We start from the raw sequence: 22,723 nt of genomic DNA on the forward strand, positions 1-22,723 counted from the left end.
TTTTGTTTCTTTAGGGATAAGGTGCTTAGGAAAGCTGCATTTGTTTTTCCCTCTCTTGACAGTTCTATGACAGCTTGGGGTAGGTCTGCAGGTAGCTTTTCATGGGTGAGGAAGTAATTCAACACCCTTGCAATTCTTTTGTCATCTGGTGGATAACTGTCCTCTTTACACTCACTTGCATTTTGATCTGCGGTTGCCTGGACTGGACTGGGTGTCTCTGCCTCTGTGCTCTTCACCTTTCTAAATAGCTCCCTCTTTGTAATGAAGAGATGCCATTTAGCAACAGCTTTGTGAATGCAAGACTGTCTTGCTTTAGAGCAGGGACAATGCCAGTTGTTCTGTTTTGTGTCATATGACACAATTACTCTTCCCAACCTACTGTAATATATTACCTTTGGTTCATGAATAGAGATATGAAATTTGGATGGTGGACCACCCACAGTCAGGTGCTCAGAGAGGGGCACACCCTCTGCATCAGCATTTTGTTGGCAATGCAGGAGAGTGGCCTTACGCTCCTTGCCAAACCATTTATTCTCCTCCATTGTTTCCAAAGCCTCAGCAGTTAGAGTCACGGTTTGATCTTCAGCAAGTGGGCAATATAATAAAGATTGTAAATGGAGGCACTCAAAAGGCAACATCCCACTCCTTACTGCAAAGTCACCATTCAGAAGGCACTGGTCGACTTCACATATCACCCTCTGTGTTGGCCCCCAAGTATTCTTTATCACGGGTGTTGCAGGACCACAAAAAGACTTCTCAACTGCAAACACACCATATATAACATCGACACACTGACAGGCCAAAAATCTGTCCTTTGACACAGTCTCAAAGTGGTGGGTATGCTTTCTTTTGCAATGTGTTTTTAATTTTTTTCTGTTTAGCCTCACTTTGCAGTGGGGACAAGTGACCATCCTCTGTTTTCTGTGTATTGTGTGACTATATGTTTTAGGGGTGTCTGAATACTCTGCAGGGGCCACTGGGTTCTGTATGGGGGTCACTGGGTGCTGAGTGGGGGCCACTGGATGCTGAGTGGGGGTCACTGGGTGCTGAGTGGGGGTCACTGGATGCTGAGTGAGGGCCACTGGGTTCTGTATGGGGGCCACAGAGTGCTGAGTGGGGGCCTTTGTTTTTTCTTTGGGGGCTGCAGCATGCTCCTCCTCCTGGTGTATTTCTAAGTGTCTTATAAACTGTGATCGATTGATGATTGTTGCTGCACAATAGCAGCAATGAAAATATGTTGCTGTCCGACAACTTAAGCCACACTTAATCATTGTGAATTCTGAAAGAGAGGACAAGACAGCTCTCAGAGCCCACATTTGAAATTCAGTATCAAAGTAAGCAATCTTTTTTGGACAAGGTGCAAACAAAAGAATACTCTTTTGAGGGCACAAACAACAGAATCAGAAATACTTTAATAATCCCTGTGGGGGAACAAAGGACAAAACCTGACTTGAGTATGAGAGCATGGGATGGAAAAGGCTTGTCCAAACTATTCCAAAAAGGGATGTGTGGCTGCAGGTTTTTGTTCTACCCATTTAAAAGCACACAGTTTGACCAATCAACTGTCTGAGATCAGTTGATTAACTGAGTCAAGTCTGGTGTACTGTTGCTTGGTTGGGACGAAAACCTGCAGCCAAATGGCCCTTTGTGGAATAGTTTGGACATGCCTGCTCTCTCTGGACAAGACGAACTGGCACAAAACAAATGGGAATGCAGAATACAACTGGCACATACACTGCCTTAATCACATCCTTGATCTTGTGCTGACTTATGGCAGTCAGAGTGAACAGTTAACAGTGTTCCCTGTCTTGTCTGTCCATTTTTTAATAACTTTTAAATTAACATTACTTGACTATAAAGCTTCTGAGGAGAATTTTACATATAGAAGGTGTCCATCAGATAATATTGTAACCAAATTTGAATAGATAATTCCATCATTAGTTTAATCTTTCTTCAGATGGCCACCCTTCCTGAGTCTGGTTCTTCCAGAGGTTTCTTCCTGTTAAAAGGGAGTCGTTCCTTTCCACAGTCGCCTCAGGCTCTCTGAGGATGGGAGATTGGACTGAAAACAAGTTTCGGTGCAATCTGTTGGAAGCAGCCTTTACTTTAATACTTACTTTAATTTACTTTACAGACAGTAGAACTCGACTCTCTTGCTTCAATGTGTACAACACTGGACAATGTTGCCCCTCTGAAAAGATGGCATAAATTTCCATTACTATGCTGATGATACTCAGCTGTACTTATCTATGAAACCAGATGAAACCAATGGGTTGGTCAGACTACAAGCCTGTCTTAAAGACATAAAGACCTGGATGACTCAGAACTGTCTGCTTTTAAATTTAGACTAAACTGAAGTTGTTCTCTTTGGACCTGAGCGCTTCAGGGAGAAATTGTCTAGCTATATAGTTACTCTAGATGGTGTTTCCTTGGCTTCTAGTTCTACAGTGAGGAACCTTGGAGTTATTTTTGACCAGAATTTATAATTTGATGCACATATAATTGGTTTCTAGGACTGCCTTTTTTCACCTTTGTAATATTGCTAAAATCAGGAACATCCTGTCTCAGGGTGATGCAGAGAAACTAGTTCATGCATTTGTTACTTCAAGATTGGACTACTGTAATTCCTTATTATTGGGCTGTCCCACATTTTCTCTGAAAAGCCTCCAGCTGATCCAAAATGCTGCAGCCAGAGTTCTGATGAGAACTAACAGGAGAGATCATGTTTCTCCAGTTTTAGCTTCTCTTCATTGGCTCCCTGTTAAATTCAGAATAGAATTTAAGATTCTTCTCCTCACATATAAAGCTCTTAATGACCGAGCTCCATCATATCTTAAAGATCTCATTGTAAGATATTTTCCTAACAGAGCACTTCGCTCCCAAACTGCAGGTTTACTTGTTGTTCCCAGAGTTTCTAAAAGTAGAATGGGACGTAGAGCCTTCAGTTATCAGGCCCCTCTCTTGTGGAATAAGCTGCCAGTAAATGTCCGGGAAGCAGACACCCTTTCCACTTTTAAGATTCGGCTTAAAACTTTCCTTTTTGATAAAGCTTATAGTTAGGGATGGCTCAGGTGATCCTGAAACATCCCATAGTTAAGCTGCTATAGGCTTAGACTGCTGGGGGACCTCATCTGTCACACCTTTCCTCACTTTGCTCTCTTTTTCCCCCTGTTTAATTTCTCAAATTTTTTTATGTACATGTGACATTATTATGGTTATTAACTTGTGTTTCCCTGTTCCAACAAGTATCCTTTGAATGGTGTTATGGTGTTTTTCCCCCCTCTTTTGTGTCTTCTCAAACCCCAGCTGGTCGAGGCGGATGGCCACCCTTCCTGAGTCTGGTTCTGCCAGAGGTTTCTTCCTGTTAAAAGGGAGTCGTTCCTTTCCACAGTCGCCACAGGCTCAGGATGGGAGATTGGACTGAAGACAAGTTTCGGTGCAATCTGTTGGTTTCCTTAGCTAGGATATTATTTTTCAATTGGCTCTATATGAATTAAATAGATTATGATTACAATGAATTGTTACTCAAATTGGCTTGAATTGGACTATATTATTGAAGTTCCTTGAGATGACTTGAATTGTTGTAATTTGGCGCTATATAAATAAAATTTAATTGAATTGAACTGAATTAATTAAAAACTAAATGAAAACAATGAAATAGGAGTGTTATTCCTGACCAGTGCGTCAAAAAACATGCTGTCCAGGAACAAAACAAACAACCCCATGAATCTCTTTATTAATAGCCTATAAAATGACGTGTTTTCCCACGCAGGGCTATAACAGCCATTTATTTTTTTTTCAAATAAAATTTTAACAGTCCTCATTCATTTTGAAATCCGTATGTTTCCACATGCTGTTGTAAGTTAGCGCTGATGTCCTCAGTTGTCTCCATCTATTTGCCGTGCATTTGAAATATTGAAGCGGCTGGCTTGACTGCTGTCTCGACTGCTGGTCCAAAAGTATGTCAGACTACAGTGAAAATGCTCTATTACCAGTCCAGCCATGACATAAGTTCATAAGAAAGCTAATAACTAAAAACACAGTGTATCATCACAGAGAGCATAGCATATTTTAAAATAAAATTATGTTACTTCCTTCCTTGTCTGTCACAAATATTGCAAATTAGCACAGAAAAACCTTGCTTACTTCCATTCTGCAAATTATAATCTTCTTCTTAACAACATTCACTTCTCACTATTCACCAGTAATACACTAACATTTTTACACCGCTCTTCTTCTTCTCTTGCACAGATTCTTCTTCTGCGGTTCAATGTGGGGACAAGTGGGCGCGGCTCAACGTTGAGCTCCGCCCACATTGAGCCCCGCCCCGATCTGCGGTATGCAGTCAGGGCTTACTCACCAGAGCCGCTACAAATCACGCCCCCTACAAACCACGCCCCCAGCTGGCTGTAGCAGCCCATGGCACTTACAAGTAAACAAAAGGGAAGCAAAGCAATAATGGGAGCATTTCAGCGGCCCAGAAGCAAATCTTGTCTGACCCTACAACAATTTATTCAGTGCTTGGTACATTTATTGTCACATTGCCTCCTGATTGAACTTATGGATTACTTTAGATGGAATATTATGCTTATTATGTCTGGTCTGTGCCGTGTTCCCCCACTGCTTCTGTTATCATCCCTTGCTCACTCATTACTTTGATTTTCATAACACATGTAACAGACGACACAAAATGGGTTTGAGTTTGAAGAAATGTGTTTTTTTACAAATAGAGTCCGCTGTCTTTGAAAAGCAGTCATTAATGCTCTTTCTGACTAGCAAAAGATGTCTTAAACATTACATTACCCATCTGAATCACCATTTCCGTCTCGTCTTGCAACACGCAGGTGTCGGTTATAGGGGCGTGGTTTGCATGCGGCTGCGGTGGCTGATGTTGGGTATTATTGGCTCTAACCCACAGCTATAGAGTATAGTATAGTATAGTATAGTATATGTACTCTATAGAGTATATACTCTATAGGTCTGCTGTAAACGTAACTACTTGCTGTCAGAAACCCCCTCCCAAGATGGCGGCCGTGTTGTTGTGCCTGACAAGCCTGAATATGGCATCTACGTGTATATATCTATGTATTGTTGCTATAGGAGACAGCTGCCTGTGTAAGAAAGACAGGAGCCAACCGACAAAAGAGGCATCACTTTGTGTCCTTTTGACCTTGGGGTTTAATAATGATGCATATGTCTCGAACAAACGGTCGCTGTTCGAAAAGTATAAGTCATATCTGAAAAATTCGGCAGAAGCCAGCAGTGTAATTTTATTCTGCTCCTATGTATGGTTTGTTTTTTATGGCAGTTTTAAAATGAGTTTTCATATTGATTTCATGAGTTGGCCTGTTTATAATGGGCTGGAATGCTCCTATCTGCGCTCAGAGGTGATTTGTGAGAAAACTGTGAGGCCAAGCTCAATGAGGGTGACTTTGGGTGAAAGAGGACAAATATAAATATGTTTTGAAGTAAAATTTGTCCAGGTCAAGCAGATATTTTGGATGTGAGAGGCATTTGTTTGAGTTTTTTTTTGGTCATTTTAGAGTGGGCGTTTGAGTGAGAGAGGCATGAGAGGAATTTCTCAGGCTTCCTAAAACGTAAACTGCTGTTGTGTCAAAGCTGTATAATATATCAACAAACCCTTTAGTTCAGTTAAAGTTGAGTCTTTCCTGTCACGTTTAAACTTTGAATGATGTCTCTGTGATGCCGTATGGCTGAGTTATGAGGCCTCCAAAATATGCCTTTTGGTGCTTTTCAGTGCATTTCTCCATAGGGAAAATTCCCAGTTTTTCCAATTTTTCCAGAATTCCTTTCGAGTAATGAGAGAGAATAATACGCTACTGCGCACGCAGCGAGGCGGTTTTTATACCAGTCGGACCAATGGTGCGGGACTAGTAGAGCGCCGAAATTCGTGACAAATTCTGGGAGTCACTGTCCTTCTCAGTGGCATGTCCAGGATTACACCATCTGTTGTTAACAAGCTCTGTAATCCTCCTCCTTTACTGTTACTGCTCTGTCTGCAGTTTCTGTCTCCCCATATAGTCTTAAAGCTGAGCAGAGACCTGTTAGCGCAGTGCCTGATTCCTGATATTCATGCAGTAGGCTTATCAGGGCTTCAAATTCATCTATTTTATCTGCGAATGATCTCACATTTCCCATGATGATCAAGGGAAGAAATCGTTTGAACTTCCCCCTCCTTTCTCGCTATTTTGTTCCTGTTTTGCATCCATGATGTCTCCTCTTTAACTCATCTGGATATGGGGTCTTATTCCAGGTGTTGTACTTTGGACAGCTGCTCCCACAGATAAACAACTTTCCTGCTACTATGGTTACTGACTCTTGTCCTCTTATGTCATGAGGTATAACCATAAGTTGTTGGTTTGTTGTATATATATTGTTCAAGATAGAATAGCATTTGAAATAAAAGAAAGAAAGTTAATCTTCATCTTCACTGTGTATCTATCACTTTTCCAAAGGAACTTGAATGCAACGCAGCAACAGATGGACAGGCTGTGCGCATGCTCACATTTTTAATACTATCAGCACTCTGTTGTCCTCAAAGATAGCTAGATAAATTTTTAACGTCTTGTCGATGTGTATTTCTGGCATGCATGACTGAGCGTATGTTGGAGGAAATCAGTTGTTGTCCATGTATTACAGAGAGCTGTTGCTACCACAAAGCTATCGGTGTGTCTCCGGAGAAAACGGACTATGTCGACAAATAAAACAAAGAAGGTCAAAATGGCTACTAAATCTTGTCCTGAATGCGACCAACAGGTGAGAGAATATATTACTATTATGCACTGTTGTTATCATTTGTGTGCTTTATAGACATGTCTTCATATTAATTGACAACATTCATGGTAGCATACGTGTAGTCACTAGCTCTTCAGACGGAAATGGGCTGCAGCGGCAGCTCCAAAGAACACTTTGTGAATTCCTCTTAAAGGCTGAGTTAGCTTTTGGTTTTCACTTCAAAACGATAGCCGTCAGTTTATCTGAATTCTGATGGGATTATTCACATTTATACCGCTGTGCACAGTTATCGTTTTTACCTCCTGTATTTTCAGCATATGGTGTGCTAAATGACACATTCTGTCCTGTCTTTGATTAAAGTTCAATATATATCTACATTATGTACAACTACTGAGAAGAGTAGTACTAAATAGCTTATATGTACAGAATAGCACACGTGGTGAAGCAAGTAAATAAGTTCTATATGAACTAGTTGAATACAACAATCACAATTTATCACTGTTTCTAATCCTTTGGGGGAAATAGAAAAAACTGTGTGTTTTTATGCTACGTTCCTTAAAAAATACAGGAACATTTGTTTTTGTGGTAGAAAATGTGCATTTCTGAATATGATATTTAGCCATAAAGGTCAGGAAATAAATCAAGTATTTCTGAGAGCTAATATTTAGTTATTCTGAAATGTGTTTACTTAAAGAATAAGTATTTCTAAATGACTTTTGTACAAAGGATGAGCCAAAAAGAAATGAACTATAGTTTCAGGTGTAACAGTGCAAAAGCACAGCTCATATTAACAATATCAGATTAGAGTTTTGTGACAATCTCCATTTGAAACCAAGACCTGATCAAAATGTTGCTTTGGGGAGTATGTTGGCACAATCGTGAGGGTTTTTACCTCTGTCTTAATCATAGGTCCCAAAGATGCTGCGAGTGGACCGTGTACTGTCTCACAGTCCCATGATGGGACCGTGTACTGTCTCACAGTCCCATCATTGGACCGTGTACTGTCTCACAGTCCCATCATGGGACCGTGTACCGTCTCACAGTCCCATAATGGGACCGTGTACTGTCTCACAGTCCCATCATGGGACCGTGTACTGTCTCACAGCATCCCATCATGGGACCGTGTACTGTCTCACAGCATCCCATCATGGGACCGTGTACTGTCTCACAGTCCCATCATGGGACCGTGTACCGTCTCACAGTCCCATAATGGGACCGTGTACTGTCTCACAGTCCCATCATGGGACCGTGTACTGTCTCACAGCATCCCATCATGGGACCGTGTACTGTCTCACAGCATCCCATCATGGGACCGTGTACTGTCTCACAGCATCCCATCATTGGACCGTGTACTGTCTCACAGTCCCATCATTGGACCGTGTACTGTCTCACAGTCCCATCATTGGACCGTGTACTGTCTCACAGTCCCATCATTGGACCGTGTACTGTCTCACAGTCCCATCATGGGACCGTGTACCGTCTCACAGTCCCATAATGGGACCGTGTACTGTCTCACAGTCCCATCATGGGACCGTGTACTGTCTCACAGCATCCCATCATGGGACCGTGTACTGTCTCACAGCATCCCATCATGGGACCGTGTACTGTCTCACAGCATCCCATCATTGGACCGTGTACTGTCTCACAGTCCCATCATGGGACCGTGTACTGTCTCACAGTCCCATCATGGGACCGTGTACTGTCTCACAGTCCCATCATGGGACCGTGTACTGTCTCACAGTCCCATGATGGGACCGTGTACCGTCTCACAGTCCCATCATTGGACCGTGTACTGTCTCACAGTCCCATCATGGGACCGTGTACCGTCTCACAGCATCCCATCATGGGACCGTGTACTGTCTCACAGCATCCCATCATGGGACCGTGTACTGTCTCACAGTCCCATCATGGGACCGTGTACTGTCTCACAGCATCCCATCATTGGACCGTGTACTGTCTCACAGTCCCATGATGGGACCGTGTACTGTCTCACAGCATCCCATGATGGTACCGTGTACTGTCTCACAGTCCCATCATGGGACCGTGTACTGTCTCACCGTCCCATCATGGGACCGTGTACTGTCTCACAGTCCCATCATGGGACCGTGTACTGTCTCACCGTCCCATCATGGGACCGTGTACTGTCTCACAGCAACCCATCATGTGACCGTGTACTGTCTCACAGTCTCATCATGTGACCGTGTACTGTCTCACAGTCCCATCATTGGACCGTGTACTGTCTCACAGTCCCATCATTGGACCGTGTATTGTCTCACAGCAACCCATCATGGGACCGTGTACTGTCTCACAGTCCCATCATGGGACCGTGTACTGTCTCACAGCATCCCATGATGGTACTGTGTACTGTCTCACAGCATCCCATCATGGGACCGTGTACTGTCTCACAGTCCCATCATGGGACCGTGTACTGTCTCACCGTCCCATCATGGGACCGTGTACTGTCTCACAGTCCCATCATGGGACCGTGTACTGTCTCACAGTCCCATCATTGGACCGTGTACTGTCTCACCGTCTCATCATGGGACCGTGTACTGTCTCACAGCATCCCATGATGGGACCGTGTACTGTCTCACAGCATCCCATCATGGGACCGTGTACTGTCTCACAGTCCCATCATGGGACTGTGTCGGTTCCACTGTCTCACAGCATCCCATGATGCTCAGCTCCTGCTGATTCCAGGATTTTAGTGTGTTTTTATGCATGCACAGAAAACACACTAAAAATTCAGTTTCAGTCAGCTCAATTTATTTATATAATGCAAATTCACACCAAAAGCCTTTTCTTTAGTCATACACTCAAATTTTTTTGAGCCACCACCTTTACCTTTGACATCAGGAAGGAAAAAACTACTTTATGCAGATAGTATCAGGAAGGGACTAAAGCAATGAGACGGTGTTGGGAGATGAAGTCAGCTTCCTTCAGTTTATGTGATTCCTAAAGTCTCGAGAGCAGTGTTGTGTTTCAGTTACCTTCAGTTAGATTTACATTGATTTTATTACAATTCATTGTAAATAAATCATAATTCAATTCATTAAATTCCAAATTAGTCTAATTCATGTATACAGAGCCAACAGATTGCACCGAAACTTCACTTCGATCCAGTCACCCATCCTGAGCTGCACGAGGTGACTGTGGAGAGAAAAAACTCCCTTTTAACAGGACGAAACCTCCATCAGAACCAGAGCCAGACTCACATACACTCCCATTTCCAGAGCAGGAATGTTTCTATGTTTCTCTGTTTTGCACATGGCGTATACCGTAAATACATGGCATAAATGCTTTTTTTCCCCCCAACAGTGCGTGTAACACCGATAGTATTAACTTAAATACCTATCGCTAACGTACAAATACGTGGGATAAATGCTTTTTTTTTTCCAACAGTGCCTGGTTTTAACTTAAATACCTATCGCTAACGCACAAATACATGGCATAAATGCTTTTTTTTTCCAACAGTGCCTGTTTTTAACTTAAATACCTATCGCTAATGCACAAATACGTGGCATAAATGCTTTTTTTTTTCCAACAGTGCCTGGTTTTAACTTAAATACCTATCGCTAACGCAGAAATATGTGGCATAAATGCTTTTTTTTCCAACAGCGCCTGTAACACCGATGGTATTAACTTAAATACCTGTTGCTAACGCAGAAATACGTGGCATAAATGCTTTTTTTTCCAACAGTGCCTGGTTTGAACTTAAATACCTATCGCTAACGCAGAAATATGTGGCATAAATGCTTTTTTTCTCCAACAGTGCCTGGTTTTAACTTAAATACCTATCGCTAACGCAGAAATACGTGGCATAAATGCTTTTTTTTTTTTTCAAACAGTTCCTGTAACACCGATGGTTTTAACTTAAACAGCTATCGCTAATGCACAAATACGTGGCATAAATGCTTTTTTTCTCCAACAGTGCCTGGTTTTAACTTAAATACCTATCGCTAACGCAGAAATACGTGGCATAAATGCTTTTTTTTTTTTCAAACAGTGCCTGTAACCCCGATGGTATTAACTTAAATACCTGTTGCTAATGCACAAATACGTGGCATAAATGCTTTTTTTTCCAACAGTGCCTGGTTTGAACTTAAATACCTATCACTAATGCACAAAGACATGGCATAAATGCTTTTTTTCCAACAGTGCGTGTAACACCGATGGTTTTAACTTAAATACCTATCGCTAATACACAAATACGTGGCATAAATGCTTTTTTTCTCCAACAGTGCCTGGTTTTAACTTAAATACCTATCGCTAACGCAGAAATACGTGGCATAAATGCTTTTTTTTTTCCAACAGTGCCTGTAACACAGATGGTTTTAACTTAAATACCTATCGCCAGTGCACAAATACGTGGCATAAATGCTTTTTTTTTTTTCAAACAGTGCCTGTAACCCCGATGGTATTAACTTAAACAGCTATCGCTAACGCACCAGTACGTGGCAAAAATACTTTTTTTTCCCAACAGTGCATGTAACACAGATGGTTTTAACTTAAATACCTATCGCTAACGCACAAATACGTGGCATAAATTCTTTTTTTTCCAACAGCGCCTGTAACACCGATGGTATTAACTTAAATACCTGTTGCTAATACACAAATACGTGGCATAAATTCAGTTTATGTGATTCCTAAAGTCTCGAGAGCAGTGTTGTGTTTCAGTTACCTTCAGTTAGATTTACATTGATTTTATTACAATTCATTGTAAATAAATCATAATTCAATTAATTAAATTCCAAATTAGTCTAATTCATGTATACAGAGCCAACAGATTGCACCGAAACTTCACTTCGATCCAGTCACCCATCCTGAGCTGCACGAGGTGACTGTGGAGAGAAAAAACTCCCTTTTAACAGGACGAAACCTCCATCAGAACCAGAGCCAGACTCACATACACTCCCATTTCCAGAGCAGGAATGTTTCTATGTTTCTCTGTTTTGCACATGGCGTATACCGTAAATACATGGCATAAATGCTTTTTTTCCCCCCAACAGTGCGTGTAACACCGATAGTATTAACTTAAATACCTATCGCTAACGTACAAATACGTGGGATAAATGCTTTTTTTTTTCCAACAGTGCCTGGTTTTAACTTAAATACCTATCGCTAACGCACAAATACATGGCATAAATGCTTTTTTTTTCCAACAGTGCCTGTTTTTAACTTAAATACCTATCGCTAATGCACAAATACGTGGCATAAATGCTTTTTTTTTTCCAACAGTGCCTGGTTTTAACTTAAATACCTATCGCTAACAAACAAATTCATGGCGTAAATGCTTTTTTTTTCCAACGGTGCCTGTAACACCGATGGTATTAACTTAAATACCTATCGCTAGTGCACAAATACGTGGCATGAATGCTTCTTTTCCAATGGTGCCTGTAACACGGCTGATTTATATAAAAAAAATTTTTTAAAAAAGACAGTAGCCTTCCAGGAAAAGTCATTGATCACCTTCAATTTAAAAGCTGCATCATATGTATTTCTTAGTTTTTTTTCCATGTTGAGGGTGAGCACAAATGACTACAATAATTTAGTAGTGTGAGTGTGTTTCGTCTATCGTAAAATTTCATTGGACCTCTGTAAATTATTCGTTAATTTTATTGGTCTAATGTCACGCAGTGAAATGTTTTTGGTGGCATGAAAAAAAGAAAAAATCATATATTGGCCGCACCATATTATGAGCCGCGGTGCTCAAAGCCTGGGGAAAAAGTAGTGGCTTATAGTCTGTAATTTACAGTAAATTGTTCTGCATGACTTTTATTCTGTGCATCTGGGCAGTAAATCTTTTTTATGTCTCCTCCTTGTTTCTGTCTAGATTCCAGTTGCGTGCAAGTCCTGTCCATGTGGTTATGTGTTTATAAGCAGAAAACTCCTCAATGCTAAACTAAGCGAGTGCACCTCACCAGCCATAGCAGGTAAGCTTTGCTTTGCACACATCCATGTGTCTGATAATACAGCTTTGACCTGAAGAGGTGGCTCTCCTATGTTGTGCCATGCACTTATGGAGCTGTTGTTTGGTCTCTCATGTATAGAGGTCTGCACACTCTTCGCTGCACTGCACTGCATAAACAACACCACTCAGTTTGTGTTTTGTCCTTTGGGGGAAGTAGTCTCTGGCTGAGGGTGTCCTTGGGTTTGAAATGCATTGGAATATCATGTTTGGAGAAGATCCCTCTGAGTTTATCTGACACTCCTGCCACATATGGAATTGTAGTATGTTTGTGCCTGTTTTTCTTAGCTTCTCTAACAATGTGATTTAGTCCATTTATCTTTGCTGATTTGACAAAGGCCCCATTTGGGTATCCACAGGTTTGAAGAGCTTTCTTTTAGTGCTAATGTTCCTTTGGTTTTCCTCAGCCAGTTGCCCTTACTCAAGCTCTGAGAAAGAAGAGCTTTTTTCTGGTTAATCAGTTCCATCATATGTTCATTTCCATGTACCTCAACTCCCCTAAGACCCTTATGTTGACGCACTGCTTGTGCCAGTAGCTTTATAAAGAGATCAAACACACCACTTAGGGGCAGCTGAAGCTCGAGAGGAAGAGCAGTCGCCTGCCAACCAGAAGGTCGGTGTTTAGTCTCCCGACTTCCCTGGGCCACAAGTCACTGAATGCCATGTTGCCTACATTATATGAATGTGTGTTAATGTGTAGAAGAAATCACTGTGTTGCCTTATTAGGCATTCTGTATGAGTGAATGTGGCATGTAGTGTGAAAGCACTATGCAAGTACAGCCCATTTTCCATTTACCACTGCCTTGTCGAGTTGATATCTGTAAACTGAATCTTTCTGTGAAACTTATTTCAAATCTGGCTTTGGCATCATATCTTTATACTTTGTATTGATTTATTGCCAAATCCAACTTGTTAGAAATTCAAATTAGTGAAGTAGCTCAAAAAATTTTAGGTATTTACAATAATAATAAATAAATAACTTTGAGAAGAACATGTCAGCAGTGACTGTTAAAAAGACTTATGGCTGTGGAGACAAAGGACCTCCTGAACATCTCAGTTCTGCAGCTGAAGTGAGATGAGCCTCTCACTGCAGCTGCTCCTCTGAGCTGCCAGGATGCTGTGGAGAGGATGTTTATTATTCTCCAACACAGAATACAGTTTCCTCCTCATCCGTTGCTCCACCACAGCACTTAGAGGATCTAGTCTTCTACCTACAACAGAACCTGAGCCATCTCAGGAAGAAGAGACGGCTCTGGCCCCTCCTGTACACTGTTTCTATGTTGGCAGACCACTCCAGTTTATTATCCAGCACCACCCCCAGATATTTGCTGGTCTGAACAATCTCCCCTCCATCAATGCAGACTAACTGGTGTGGAGTTTTAGATCTGCTGAAGTCCACCACCAGCACTTTGGTCTTGGTAGTGTTCAGGAGCAAACAGTTGTTTTTGGTCCAGCCATAGAAGGACTCCACAAGGTACCTGTACTCCTTCTCCAGTCCACCGCGCACACATGCCACAACAGCCGTATCATCAGAATATTTCTGTGTGTGGCAGGACTTTCAGTTGTATCTACAGTCCGATGTGTACAGGGTGAAAAGAAAAGGAGCCAAGACAGTACCCTGTGGATCCCCAGTACTGCATTTTAGTGTTCCAGAAACAAATCTCCCCATCCTGACATACTGTGGTCTGGCAGTCAGATTGTCTATAATCCACGATGTCAGGGAGGGGGCCACACCCATACCTAGAAGCTTGTCTTTCAGTATGGGAGGCCGTTTGATGTTGAAGGCACTGGAGAAGTCATAGAACATGATTCTCACATATGAACCAGGCACATCCAGATAAGCATATGCCCGATGCAGCATGAACAGAATCGCGTCTTCCACTCCTCTGTGTTTCTGGTAGGCAAACTAGAGGGGGTCAAGATCCTCAGCAACCTGCAATCTCATGCGACGAACAAGGAGTCTCTCCAAGGTCTTCATGATATAAGATGTCAAAGCCACCGGTCTGTAGTCATTCAGCTCCATCGGTTGCCCTAAATAGGGCACCGATATGAGACAAGAAGTTTTTCCACAGCACTGGGACTTTTTCCATCTGAAGGCTCATATTGAAGAGCCTCTGAAGAGGGACTGCTAGTTGACCAGCACAGTCCCTCAGAAGCCTTGGACAGTCTCCATTTGGGCCTGCAGCCCTCCCTGACTGAAGTCTGCTGAGCTAAGCTCCAACCTCCTCTATAGTTAGACACAGAGGTTGTAGTGGAGGGATGGCAACAGGAGTCGCCATACTGTATCAGGATATACATACTGTATCAATCATAGAGATGGGGTGTGGGTGCAACTGGACAGAAGAGGGCTAGTGGTGGGAGTTGCTGAAGAGGTGGAGGTGCAGCTGGACTGAGGAGGTCTGGCGGTGGAGGTAGAGGTTGTACACTCCTCCGCCTTTCGCCATCTTCTTTCTGAACACCCTCTTTTTCTGGTTCAGGAGGTCTTTGATGTCACTGGTGATCCGATGGTTTATTATTAGTATAGCACCTTACAGTCCTCACTGGAATCACAGTGTCCTTACAGAAGTTAATGTAGTCTGTGGTGGTGCTGACCCTCCTGTCCATGTCAATGTCCATTTCTTCTTCCTCCAGCAGTACAGCCCAGTCTGTGACATCAAAGCAGTCTCTCAATGCATCACTCCCCTTTGGTGACCACTTCCTGAAAGATCTGGTAGTAACAGGAAGTCTTTGTACACAAGGTCTGTATGTGAGTTGAAGATAGACCATGCTGGGATCAGATCTACCCAGTGGTGGAAGAGACACTGCCCTGTAAGCCTCCTTCACATTAGCATAGAACAGATCTAATGTCCTTTCTCCACGTGTTGGACAGTCCACATACTGTACAAAGCCAGTCAGGCAGGAGGATAGAGAGACGTGGTTGAAATCCCCTGTGATTGCAATGAATGCCTCAGGATGCGGGGTCTGTATTCTAGCAACGTCATGGATGACGTCACACGCCATTGTCCTTAAAAAGTCCTAAATTTCATTTTCCTAAAATAAGGCCTTTAAATGTCTTAATTTCTCCAGTCATATCATTAAAAGCTTTTTTACACTTTGAAAAATATTTCATCGTTTGAGCCGAATTTCCCGCGCAAGGTCTAAATTTGCTTACCTGGTTTCTAGGCACGCGCTTGCTTGACAACACCTCAGTCAGCGTTGCCAGTTCTGCCAATTCCATTGTGCTGTTTTTTAATGAGTTGTATGACCGGTGCCAGAGTTTGGTCCGCATTGCCGGCAGTAAGTCGGATACGTTTCCGGTGAGAGTTGGACTCCGTCAGGGCTGCCCTTTGTCACCGATTCTGTTCCTAACTTTTATGGACAGAATTTCTAGGCGCAGCCAGGGCGTTGAGGGTGTCCGATTTGGCGACCTCAGAATCGGGTCTCTGCTTTTTGCGGATGATGTGGTTCTGTTAGCGTCGTCAGGCCGTGACCTTCAGCTCTCACTGGAGCGATTCGCAGCCGAGTGTGAAGCGGCTGGGATGAGAATCAGCACCTCCAAATCCGAGACTATGGTTCTCAGCCGGAAAAGGGTGGAATGCTCTCTCCGGGTCGGGAATGAGATCCTTCCCCAAGTGGAGGAGTTCAAGTATCTCGGGGTCTTGTTCACGAGTGAGGGACGAATGGAGCGGGAGATTGACGGGCGGATCGGTGCGGCGTCTGCAGTGTTGCGGACTCTGCACCGACCCGTCGTTGTGAAGAGGGAGCTGAGCCAGAAGGCGAAGCTCTCTACTTACTGGTCAATCTACGTTCCCATCCTCACCTATGGTCACGAGTTGTGGGTAGTGACCGAAAGAACAAGATCGCGAATACAAGTGGCCGAAATGGGTTTCCTCCGCAGGGTGTCTGGGCTCTCCCTTAGAGATAGGGTGAGAAGCTCAGTCATCCGGGAGGGGCTCGGAGTAGAACCACTGCTCCTCCGCATTGAGAGGAGTCAGATGAGGTGGCTCGGGCATCTGGTTAGGATGCCCCCTGGGCGCCTCCCTGGGGAGGTGTTCCGGGCACGTCCCACTGGGAGGAGACCCCGGGGAAGACCCAGGACACGCTGGAGAGACTATGTCTCTCGGCTGGCCTGGGAACGCCTCGGGGTCCCCCTGGAAGAGCTGGAGGAAGTGGCCGGGGACAGAGACGTCTGGGTTTCTCTACTCAAGCTGCTGCCCCCGCGACCCGACCCCCGGATAAGCGGCAGATGATGGATGGATGGATGGATGTGAATTTAAGTGACATCCCATTCTTAATCCATAGGGTTTAATATGACATCATCCCACCCTTTGCAGCTATAACAGCTTCAACTCTTTTGGGCAAGCTTTAGGAGTGTGCTTTAAGGTTTAGGAGTGTTTCTGGGAATTTTTAACCATTCTTCCAGAAGCTCATTTGTGAGCTCAGACACTGATGTTGGCCAAGCCTTTGGCTCTCAGTCTCCGCTCTAATTCATCCCAAAGGTGTTCTATCGGGTTGAGGTCCAGGCCAGTCAGGTTCTTCCACACCAAACTGGCTCATCCATGCCTTTCTGGACCTTGCTTTGTGCTCTGGTGCACAGTCATGTTGGAACAGGAAGGGGCTGTTTCCACACACATCACATGATGTGTGTGTTTGTGGCATTGGCTCTGCTGTAAGGGTGTAACTTTCTCATGGTGATTGGACACTTTCAGCAGCTACGTTATGTGCAAACTTTAGCAGAGTGCAGTGTACACTTACAGAGCGTGGCCTGGCTTGCACACACTCAACTCTCCCTGCATTGTCTTTTTTTTTCTTTGGGCAGCCATCCAGTTACATATCATGGTACTTCAGTGCTGGCAGAGACCCACTAAAGCAGCCTCTGCTGATGACTTTGGTGACAGTAAAATGTGTGGCAAAACTAGCATACTATCAATATCTTAGAGGGGGTAATTAAGAGTGCACCATAGTCACCATGGGTGAAAGACTGCTTTGCTGTGCACGCAGACTGACATGTGCAACAACTACATTTTGGTTGTATCTTATGAAATCTTTGCAGTAAGTCATTTATGTATGTATTTTTTGTCTTTGACTGCTGGCGTGTGTCCATGATTGTCTTTGTTGTCTTAGACATGTTGGATTTCAAACGGAGAAGAACAGAGCGTATTCGTAAGGAGAGAATTGACTCTCCTTTAAGCAGTGACATGGAGAACCGTAGAAGACCTCGGGCCAACAGCCAATCAGATACCATCCGAAGGGGACGGGGCAGACCAAAAACAGTGGGGCTAAAAAAACAGGAGGAAGAAAAAGGTAAATAAAAATCTTTGACCTCCACAGATTGAGTTAATTAATGCATAGACATTAACTGAATGATATGTCCGGCAGTGTGAGATGATGAGCTCAAATAGATGAAGTCAATAAAAGACATGCTTACTCTAAGAGGGTTCTGGTAACAGAACGGGGAAGAAAAAACGGTTCAGAACAGCATGAAATCATGTGACAGTTCTGTATCTTTCTGTACCTCAGCAGACACTGTTTTGAAGCTCTTTTCACCCTGAAATGAATTGATGTGAGTGTTTCTGTCCCATTTTAAATGATGAACCAAATTCTATGAATGCTGTACAGGACAGACTGGCCCAGAATCAGTGTGATTATTTCCATTTACAGCTTTCTGATTCTGAACTTTTTGCGTCATCTACCAAAAGCAAGTAAAGTACGGACAGGCCATACAATTGAATCATGCATTTTTGAACTTAATATAATTATATTCACGAGCTAACTGTGCAATTCTGAGTACATAACATCAGAGCTCACTATCAAAGAAACATTCTGCAATAAGAATGTTGAGCTGTTAGCATGAAGCCTTCATATCTCCTGAGGGAATTCTTGAATATGATCATGACCCGTGTTTGCTGCTGTCCCAGCCAACTCTCTCACAAGTAGAGTGCAGATACAGCACCCTCAGGTCCTCCTCCTGGTCCCTGGTGAGCTCAGTCGTGCCTCTGCCACTCTACCCACTACGTCACCTCATCACCTCTGCCTTGCCTGGAAAGATCAGAACTCAAGCATGGCTCTGAGGGAGGGTTTCAACTCAGTTGTGGGGAGGACATTGAAAGTCTTGTAGACCACTTACTGAACTACAGAAAGGACACCATACCCACCACAGTACACTGTTTCTCCTACAGCAAGCCATGGGTCAACCCAAGCATAAAGGTTCTCTTCAATGAAGAAAAGATGGCCTCTAAATGAGGAGGAGCTGAAGAAAGTCCAGAAGGAGCTGAGGAGAAGGATCAGCTGCAACAGAGCACCTTTTACACCACATGCATGTCTTCTAGCTTGATTAGTTATTTTCTGGAGAGGACAGCAGGGGATCAGGAGGTTAAGTAGTTGTCTACCAGTAGTTACCACAGCTTTGGATAAAACAGTTGGCTAAATGAATGGATGTGAATGTCCTGAACCATGTTCATTTTGCTAAAGGGTTTTGAAATGATTTTGGTTTTGTGTTTACAGAGAAACAAGAGAAGGAAGTGGACATTTATGCCAGTCTCTCTGATGAAAAGGCTTTTGTGTTTTCTGTGGCTTTGGCTGAGATCAACCGTAAGATCCTGGGTCAGAAACTCATCCTATAGAGTAAAGCCTTAATAGCCAAGAAAGCGAGACCAGAGGACAAAACAGCTGGTAAGAAGATGACCAAAGACAGCAGAACTGGCTGGAGCTGAACTTTTACATGCATGTACTTCACTGTCAGTAAACTAAGTGACATTTCATCTGTGGCATCTTAAATGTACACCCAGTGCATATGTAGAGATATACTGTATGTCAGGACAGAAAGGTTTGACTTCCATTGTTGTTTATGTAACCATTGAGCAGCAGGCTGTGATGTCATTTTCTGACAATTCTGCTGACGCAGACATCGGAGTATATGAATCCACTTACATCTGAGGGTTTCTTAGTTTGAATACATTTACTTTAGGAGGATGAGAGAATAAAATAATTAATTCTTGAAATAAATGCTCTATCAATATAACATCATCACTTAGCCTTATTCTATGTGTAACATACATGTTTTCTAACCAGCTGGGTCCAAAACCTTAGGGCCATTACAGCCCTTCATTGGTTACTCAGGCGAATCGTAGGAAGTTAAGACGATGAGACTGTAAAGTAAAGAGACCGTAATGAGAACATTATTAGTGACCAAATCAGCAGTTTGGTGTGTTCCCACCTGTTGATTGATCATCCTTTCTTTGTCCCTCAGAGGGGCAGCAGAGGGATAGAATAAATACAGAAATAAGAATAACGTTCCTGTCACACATGCTCTGCTTTTCATTCATTGGGTGGCAACTTAATATACAGCATGTCCTCGTCAGCTGTGAGCGTTTCTGATTCCTCTGGATGGGATATGATTTTTAAGATGTCAGGATTTTGATTGGAGGCTTTTCATAGAGTTTTTAAGACAAACAGTTTTGCAGTGTTAACATGAAATATGTTGGTGTCTTTGATTTCAATAACTGAAAAATAAAGAGATTTAAAGAACGTGGATTAGACTTTGGATGACACAGTTAAGTGTGGCAGCGTGGGAAAACTAAAGGTGCAGTCTTATCTTTCAGACGGGAGGAAACACGTGCAAATGAGTGCTTTCTTCATTTGATGGTTCCTTATGTGCAGATCAGATTGAACATGGAGTTTAAGAAGAGTTGTGATACAGAAAAAACTAAGCGGCTGAAGTTTTATGGTGATACAAGTTCTTAATCCTCTGAGCCAAAATATTTCCATGGCCAGTTTGATTCCTACTGACAGTATTGCTGTGATGCCACATCCCAGCTGGTGCTAACACAGAAGGTACAAAGCACACTTTATCATCATTGATATATTAGATGGTTGACAGTGTGACAATAATAGTAAAACATCTGAGATCTCCAAAAAGACCTTCAAACTGACCCACTTTCATGAAATCAGATTAATTCATTCATATCTGGAGAAAGATTCATTAAAAATTTTCATAATTGCTTAATCCTGTTCAGGGCTGCGTCGGGGCTGGAGTAGGGCTGAGTACCGAACTTCGGTTCTTTTAAGGCACCGACCAGAGGTTAATCACGTGATCAAGAACTGATCATGCTGCCCTCGACTGGCTGTATTAACCTTAAACTTTGCCGCATGCAGGAAAATGTGCTTACGCTCACAGATGGGTTCACGCGTATCTGCGTTGGGAACTGTAGGTGCGTGCGTCGTCCAACAATGCCACCGAGGTCTAAAGCGGAGCTCCATTTCACCAAAGATTGATGCCAGCGATGCAACATCTGCCAAAAAGTCATCGCTGGAGGGATGGAAAATGAACACAATAAAAGCTGAAGGGTAAAGCACTTGATTGTTTTATGTGTTTGTTTTTTAAAGAGGTTGAGAAGTAAAGTTTTTTGTTTCAGGTTTTCCAGAAAACCCTGAAGTTTAGAAGGCTGTTATGAACGAAGTTTTAGGTTTGAAGTTGGTTTGATCTAAAGAATCGGCTGGATAACAAACTCCTACAACAGCTGTAGCTTGTTGGAAGACTTCAGCCTCATGTCCTGAATGCTGTTTTCTGGTGACATCTGCTGGTAGGTATCAAATTAGACTGATGCTGCTCATGTTGCAGGTCTGATTGAGGTAAGCGGAGGGCTGCTGTGGTTGATCAGGAGCCTTACCAACGGTTATTTGTTTTGGTTAGATTATCACAAGATCACCAGTAAAATATCTCAGGATAGCGAGCTCGTTTTCACATGAAAAAAAAAAAGTTCATTCATCCTTTTTTCTTCAAGTTCACAATATTAAATAACCTTTTATCATGATAAAATTAGCTTTGGTGTCCAGAGATCTCAGGTGATGATGAGAGCTTGACAATGAGTGGTTCCTGTGTAAAAACCGAGTTCCATTGTTCAGTGTCACTTGTCATACCTCAGAGTAGATCAAAAAATGTTTCAAGAAAACTAAATTCAGGCATGGCTGCTCTTGGCTTCTGTAAATGGGCTCACTCATAACTTCAAACAACTATGTGATGATGTGGGTTCATCTGAATGTGATTTTTTTTGCGTTATAGTATTTATATAAGGGAGGATAAATCTAGAGATCTAGTTATTTAAAACCAGGAATTGCAATTTTTCTTAAAAACATACATTGGATTTAATACATATAGATGTATGTATATCAGTCCATAGCACCCTGTAAGTCTGTATTAAAACACAGGTTCTTTAAAGATATAGCAAAGATTGTTCAGTTCAGACACAAACAGCCAGTTTTCCTCCTGCAGTATAGTTTTCTGAGGAATTGAACATCCTTTTAGAACCTTCTGCGGCAAAAAGTTTGTGTTTTATTCTTTTTGATCACTGTTGTCCAGTCAACGAAACGCGGGTGCACCAAGCAAAACGGCGATTCTACTCCACAACTCAGGTTGTCGGACTTATCTACTCCATAAATCATGGGATGAAATGCACGAACAGTGTTAATGTCACCCATGTATTTCATACCATTGTTTGACAGGGAACTTCAGGATAAGACCTCTATGCGGTCCCGCAGTTTGCTTTATGAATGTTGAAGACAGAGCGAATAAAAGAAACACATCATTTCCAACTACAAACACCATTTCCAGAAATCTTGGGAAGTTTTCTAAAACTTAAATCTTTAATCTGCTCATTTGCTTGAGCCTTTGTTTAACAGACACAGGTACAAAGGAAATGATTTTCAGTGCCTTCTGATGACAGCAAAGACATCTAGAACTTGGTGTGGTGGTTAGCACCTCACAGCAGAGGGTTCCAGGTTCACCTCCCGGCTGGGGCCTTTCTGTGTGGAGTCTGCATGTTCTCCCCGTGTTCTCTCCGGGTTCTCCGGCTTCCTCCCACCATCCAGAAGGTTAAGTGGTGACTCTAAATTGACCTCAGGAGTGAGTGCATGGTTGTGTGTCTCATGTGGCCCTGTGATGGATTAAGTGGGTATAGAAAACGGATGGATGGATCTAGACCTTGATTCAGCAACAAAAAAAAGTTAGAGAATGGTTTACTG

General features: G+C 42.8%; 1 protein-coding gene across 1 annotated transcript; it reads left to right on the top strand.

Moving 5' to 3' along the window:
* The first annotated feature begins 6,491 nt into the window (after window positions 1-6,491).
* cunh16orf87 (chromosome unknown C16orf87 homolog) lies at window positions 6,492-19,563 on the top strand. Its single transcript, XM_072381092.1, has 4 exons — window positions 6,492-6,777; window positions 12,590-12,689; window positions 17,828-18,007; window positions 19,208-19,563. The coding sequence occupies exons 1-4, from the start codon at window positions 6,712-6,714 to the stop codon at window positions 19,324-19,326; spliced, it is 465 nt and encodes a 154-aa protein (XP_072237193.1). The 5' UTR covers window positions 6,492-6,711; the 3' UTR covers window positions 19,327-19,563.
* The last annotated feature ends 3,160 nt before the right edge of the window (window positions 19,564-22,723 follow it).

Source organism: Leuresthes tenuis, unplaced genomic scaffold (assembly GCF_036924035.1).
Source record: "Leuresthes tenuis unplaced genomic scaffold, fLeuTen1.0.hap1 SCAF_2, whole genome shotgun sequence".
NCBI classification, from domain to species: Eukaryota; Metazoa; Chordata; class Actinopteri; order Atheriniformes; family Atherinopsidae; genus Leuresthes; species Leuresthes tenuis.